Below are 6,813 nucleotides of genomic sequence, written 5' to 3'. Positions count from 1 at the left end.
GACGTTCGACGGGTCCATAGTCGTAACTCCTCCCTCCTCTAGTGACACGCATCGGGAGAGAGTGTCGGCTATTATAATCTTAGCTCTCTTCACGTGATGGAAGGAGATGGAGTATGATTGAAGTTCTAGGCTCCACCTGCTGAGTCTCTGGTTCAAATTTGCCATACGATGGAGGTACACCAGAGGATTATGGTCTGTGTGGGGATGTATCTCGAAGTGACCTCCGATGATGGGTTCGAACTGCCGGAACGCTTCTATGAGGACCAGGCATTCTTTCTCGATAGTGGAGTAATGGCACTACGTCGGTTTCAGCTTCCGGGAGCAGCACTTATCCCTACTTCACTGGCATCTGTATAGAGATGAAAGGGGAGAGTATAGCCTGGGGTTATCAGCACTGGACTATGCTTTGATAGGGATTTTAGATGCGCAAAGGCCTGATCGCACGTCAGGGTCCACTGGAACCGTTGGTCCTTTCTCAGAAGATTGGTCAGGGGCTCAGCTATCTCTGTAATTTTTTTGCAAAAACGTCGATTATAACCAAACATACCTAATATTCTTCTTACTTTCCTGCGGTTAGTAGGTCTAGGCAAGTTGGTAATAGCCTTAACTTTCAGGTCAAGGGGGCGAATCATGGAGTTGCCGACAGCATGTCCCAAATAAGCCACCTGGGGTTATCCAAGCTCACTCTTGGCCAAGTTCAAGGTGAGGCGAGCTTGATCAGCTCTGTTGAGGAAAGTATAAAGTTGGGTTAAATGCTCCTCCCATGAGCTACTGTAGATGATTATATCATCTAAGTAACTCCTTACTCCTGTCAAACCTGTAATAAGAGTGTTTATCAAACGTTGATAGGTTGCAGGCGAGTTTCTTAAGCCAATTGGCATTACATTGAAATGGTATAAGCCGTCAGGGGTCACGAAGGCTGTAATTTCCTTCACATCAGGGTGGAGGCTTATTTGGTAGAACCCATGTAAGAAGTCCAATTTGGTTAGGTAGTTAGCTGTCCCTAAGTTATCTATGATGTCCTCAATCCGAGGTAAGGGGTAAGCATCAGCCTTAGTTTTCTCATTTACCTTACGGTAGTCAACTACTAACCTGAAAGTATTGTTAGACTTGGGAATCAAAATACATGGTGAACTCCAAGGTTTGTGTGATGGTTCTATAATACCTTGATTAATCAAAGACTTTACCTCTTTACGTAGGCATTCTCTCTTGGTCGGGTTTAACCGATATGGGGGCAGTTTAATAGGCTCCTTCGAGATCAAATTAATCTCATATTTAACTATATATTTTTGTCTTGGACTATCAGTGAATAGGGAAGGGAACTTGAGTAATAGCTCCTTCAATGAACATTATTACTGATAAGGTTCTAAATAGTTTACCTTAGAGTCGAGGTCCTCTAATATCTTGGAATTTTGAATAGGCAGTTCTGGCTGAGGGAAAAATCTCTCTGTCTCTTCTACACCAAGAGTAGCATAGCTGGCAATGGGTGCTCTGTGGTAGAAGGGTTTAAGAGCATTGATATGGACCAACCTCTTAGTTTTTCTCTTCTCTGGAGTTTGAATAATATAGTTTAAGCTACTGACCTTTTCTAAAATAGTATAAAGCCCTTGGTACTTGGCCATAAGGGGCTCACCTGGTACTGGGAAGTAGACCAGTACTTGATCTCCTGGAGAAAAACTACGTGGTTTAGCTTTGCGATCATACTTTACCTTCATTACTTTCTGAGAATTTACCAGATTCTCTCTGGCAATCTTCCAGGCAATTACCAGTCTTTCTTGAATTTGGGATGGATATTAAAGCGACGGAACTTGGACTTCTTCTTCCATCCACTTCTCTTTTACCATCTTAAGAGGACCACGAACTTCATGTCCGAAAAGAAGACTAGCTGGGCTGCATCCTAAACTGTCTTGAACAACAGTCATTGATATCTTTGACTAATGTAGGCCAATGAAAATGAGCACTTACTCTTTTTAGGATCTTCCTGACACCTAGGTGTCCTGATAAAGCGGAAGAGTGGGCCAAATCTAAGACTCTCTCTCTGTAGGAAGTGGGGACAACAATTTGGTGTATCCCTTCCCAGGTTTGGTTAGCTGGGGTAGTTGCCGGGCGGAATTTACGCATTAACACACCTTTACGAATATAATGACCTCTGTCAATGTCATTAACTTCTGTCTCAGTGGCAGCCTTTTCAAAAAGCGGGACAAGAGTCTCATCGCTCTTCTGTTCCTTTAACAAATGTTCTCTAGTTAAGGGGAGAGGATCTGTACTGGTTAATATCTCTGGCTCTGAGGAAAATAGGCATGCTAAATTGAAGGAGTCTTCTTCTTCTATCTTTCTACTCTTAGACCGAGTTACTGCACAGGCAGGATAAAGATCAAGGTCTTCAAGATGGACAAGGTTAGGGGTTTCTGTAACAATGGGCAAGGTTACTTTACTACATGCAAGGTCGTTAGCTAAAAGTAGCTGGATCCCTGGAACTGGCAACGAGTCTATTACCGCTACTTCAACAGGACCTGTGACTAAATCGAATGTTAGATATATCTTATGCCAGTATGAGACTTTGTTTGGCTGCTGTAACTCTAAGAATAGATACTTGTATTGGAGTATCATGTTCTGTCGTGGATATTGTTCCTGTAGAAATAAATGGGAGGAAACATGGATCTACAACATTTTTATAACCACATGTGGGGCTAGCAATACTAGACAAAACTGGAGGTTTGGAAGTTAGTTCTAATGGCGTAGCTTTGAGAGGACTAGCGGGTTTTACTTAGGTCAGACTATCAGATACACTATTATGAGTCAACGTTGTCCTTTGGTTAGGCTGCATGGATTTACTTTGTTTCTTGAAACAGGTAGAGACTGTATGTCCGTGTCTGTTACACCAAGTACAATGTCTGTCTTGGTAATTTGGGTAGGACTTGTAAGGGTTAGTGTAAGGAATTTCGGGTTTTGAACTCTGAAAGAGTGTACTCTTAGTATTTGTGTTATAAGTAGTCCTCCTAAGGTTGTCCGTTTCTGCTGTTTTGTATTTCTTGGAGTGAGTCAGGGCATACTCTTCTGCTAATATAGCAGCTTTAGATAAACAGTTCGGTTTCTGTACTTCTAGATAAACCCTAAGATCTGAGTCTAGTTGGGATTTAAACTGTTCCACTAAGATTAACTCTCAAAATTTCTCTAGAGAATCAACTTCACTAGCCGAACACCATTTATCTAGGAGGCGTTCTTGCATTGCCGCAAACTCTACAAAAGTTACATGAGGCAATTTCTTAAAGTTTCGGTATTTTAACCTATATGCCTCTGGGACTAACTCATACGCCTTTAGGACCCGAATCTTAGCACTTTTGTATGAGTTTTCACCCAGGGGAAGAGAAGAATATATCTGTTGGGCCTTTCCTATGGACCGAGACTGCATTAACCTAGTCCAGTATTCTCATGGGATTTTGAGTAGAGTTGCAATTTTTTCAAATTGCACAAAAAAAGTCTCTGGCTCTTTCTGCGGAAAATGAGGAACTAATTTAATGTATTTTGTGACATCAAAATCTCTAGGCGAGAAAGAACTATTTCCAGAACTCAATCCTGCTCTACTTAATTCAATTTCAGCCAACCTAATTTTCGTCTCGTCCTCCTTAGCTTTCATCTCTAACTCCATTCTGAGCCTACGCTCTTCACTTTGCAATTCCATTTCTCTAAGCCTTAACCTCAGTTCTGATTCCTCTGATCTAGGGGGACGGGTATATAGAATAGTCTCAGGGGGTAACAAACTCTAAGTAAATCTGCCTTATCACTATATCCACTCAAATCCAACTCTAGGCTATCTCCTATCTCCAGCAACTGTGAAACGTTTGCACTTAGCAGGACCATAATGTCTCGGGACTCAAAAATATCTCGGAGATTAAACTTCATCTTACCGGAATTGAGACTGAATCCGTTGGCTTCCTTCTATCCTTCGATCCTGGCAAGGTCGCCAAACTTTTCCTCTTCTCCCTGTGGCGACTAGGGAGGAAGAGCCATGTTAATAAAATTCTGAGTTTCAATAAAAAGATTAATTATTTCCTTTTCAAAAAAATAAAAAAATAAAAAAATAAAAAAATAAATAAGTAAATAAATAAATAATATCAAATAATAAATAAACAAGATCGAAAGATAGAGGTCGCCAAGCGAGCACAATGGAAATTCCACACATAGAAATCCGCACAATATAAAATGTTTACCCAAAATAAATAATATTAGAACAAGTCAATGAGTCCTGTAGAATATAAAGAGCTAAAGCCGCCAAGACATAAGAAAATATTCAAAGTCGAGAAAAGTTTCGACTAGCAAAGAATACAAAGTCCTACAAGACATATGTTAAATAATCAAAGTCGAGAAATTATCGACTGGCAAAGAACACAAAATCCTATAAGACATACGTTGAATAATCAAAGTCGAGAAAGTGTCGACTTCCAAAAGACGAGTTTGCATATGTACAGTGTACGTATGCATGCGGTGATGTGGTATTGGGTATGGTGCATTGTACATGTAGTCAGCGCGTTCATTGGGCAGCTAGCTGCATGCAACCAATGAACTTCCCTGCATACAGGAACCATGCAATTCGCAACTAGCGACATTATGTAGCGCGATAGTCGTGTAGAGTTTAGTCAACATGTACTATAGTATACGCGCGTATACAGCTGATACGAAGCTAGGCTAGGTAAGCCATTGAACTCTAGCAGCTATACCGCGCAAACATACGTATGTACAACAAATTAAAGTTGAGTGATGCGTTACGTTTATGATATCGATTGATAATGCAATGATTGATCACGGGTAAGTTGTGTTTGCTCTGATCCTTTCATCAATGGTGATGGGATTCAAGGATTGCCAGATGATGGATAATGTATGAAAAACGTTGAATCTTGCCGCGGGAGCGATTTTTTTTTTTGGGGGGGGGGATCGCTCCCGCTATTGGATTTGCGAGAGCGACATTGGAACTTTCCCGAGCGAAATCGCTCGTCGCTCCCATGTATTTTTTTTCCGCTGCTCACCAGCCAGTCCACCATCAGTGTACCTCCTTTTTTTTTTTTTTTTTATAGATATTCTGCATGGCATCTATCCAACCCAGGTGCCTTACCTGCTCTCATCATCTTAACAACTGGCTTCACTTCATCCTTCCTTATTTCTCCTCCATTCTTCTCACTCATCACTCTCATTTTCTTAGCACTTCCCACTGCAACTACCTTTCTCTCCCTCTCCTCCTTCACATTTAGCAACTCCCTGAAATACTCTGCCCATCTTCCCCTTACTGCCTTCTCTTCCATTATCATCTCTCCATTTGCACCTTTTACCTTCTTTCTCTCTTAATTTCTTTCCAAAATATCTATTCATTACTTTTAAAATTTTCTGTTATACTCTTACCCCATTTCACATCTCTCCTCTTTGCCTCCTTTACCTTGTGCTTTACTTCTCTTCTCTTTTCTTTGTACCTCTCATATGACTCCCTCGTCTTATTTTGTAACCAATCTGTAATATCTCTCTTCTTCTCTTCTACAACCTTCTTTGTTTCCTCATCCCACCATTCAATACCCTTCCTTCTATTTCCTCCCGCCCTCCTTGTTCCACATACCATCTTTGCACACATTGTGACTCCCTCCTTGAACTATCCCCATTCCTCCTCCACTCCTTGCTCTACTCTATCCTTCACTCCCTCCCACTCCTCTCTCAGCTTCTTCTTGTACTCCTTCTCCTTTCTCTAAGCAACTCCCTACCTTTTGTCCTTTTCCTCTTTTTCCATCTATGCTCCACCCTCAACTTACCTTCCACCAAAAAATTATCTGATATTCCCCCACTCTCTCCCCTTAGCACATGTACATCCTTAACTCATACTATTTTACTCTTATCTAACACTAAATAGTCCATTAACGCTCTATCTACCACCCTTCCATCCACTACTCTCTCCCTTGTGTACTTATGCTTGACTTTCTTCCGAAACACTGTATTTGCTATCATTAACTCACATCTCCATCATTAACTCTCCACTACGATTCTTTCCTGGAACTCCACATTTCCAAACCACTCCGTCAATTGGATCATTTCCTACCCTAGCATTAAGGTCTCCCAATACTACTACATTGATGTTCCTCCCGAATCCCTTTATGCACTCATTTAAATCTATCGAAGAAGCCTCCCTTTCCTCTACACTCTTCTAACTGCCAGGCCCATATGCACTTACAAAAACTCACATCTCCTTTCCCAGTTTCACCTTCATCCACATTATTATTGAAGAAACCTCCTTCCACCCCACTATACGTTTATTTATCTCTTTACTTACTAGTATAGCTACCCCTTCTCTCCCTCGCCCTCTCTTCACTCCTGAGAACCTCCCAACTACATTCCCAAACTCACACTCGCCCTTCCCTCTCAATTTAGATTCACTCAAAGACAACACAGCCATCCTTCTTCTCACAAAGATAATACCTCTCTCTTCCTTTTAACTCTCATCTGTACTACATCCACGCACATTAAAAGACCCAAACCTTAGGGTGCTCGTTGGGAAACTCCTAGACCCTCTTGTGCCTTTACTTTTTTTTGGAATGGTCCCTGTGGGGCTACAGGGAGAAGGATGCCTGGTCCCAATCACCGTCCCTTTTTTCTCTCCTCTTACGATCCAAGTGGGAATACTTGGTGGCAGCATTCTTTCCCCCCCACCACAGGGTAGGCGAAACAAGGAAATGAAATTCAGAGAAATGGTACAGGTCAGCAACAAGAGGTTGGGGGACAGCATAACGGAGGGACAGTAGCAGTATAATAAAAGTTTCATCATTTCTCTGTGAGAAG

At 41.6% G+C, this 6,813-nt stretch overlaps 1 protein-coding gene across 1 annotated transcript; it reads right to left on the bottom strand.

Annotated features, from left to right (window-relative positions):
- Positions 1-308: 308 nt before the first annotated feature.
- On the bottom strand, positions 309-632 carry LOC143025792 (uncharacterized). The gene has a single exon (XM_076185802.1). It carries the CDS (start codon positions 630-632, stop codon positions 309-311), a length of 324 nt encoding a protein of 107 aa, XP_076041917.1.
- Positions 633-6,813: the final 6,181 nt, after the last annotated feature.

This window comes from Oratosquilla oratoria, chromosome 5 (genome assembly GCF_046742065.1).
Source record: "Oratosquilla oratoria isolate Oo_2021 chromosome 5, ASM4674206v1, whole genome shotgun sequence".
Classification (NCBI taxonomy): Eukaryota; Metazoa; Arthropoda; class Malacostraca; order Stomatopoda; family Squillidae; genus Oratosquilla; species Oratosquilla oratoria.
The sequence above is the reverse complement of the archived record's forward strand: the minus strand, read 5'-3'. Positions and strand labels throughout refer to the sequence as shown.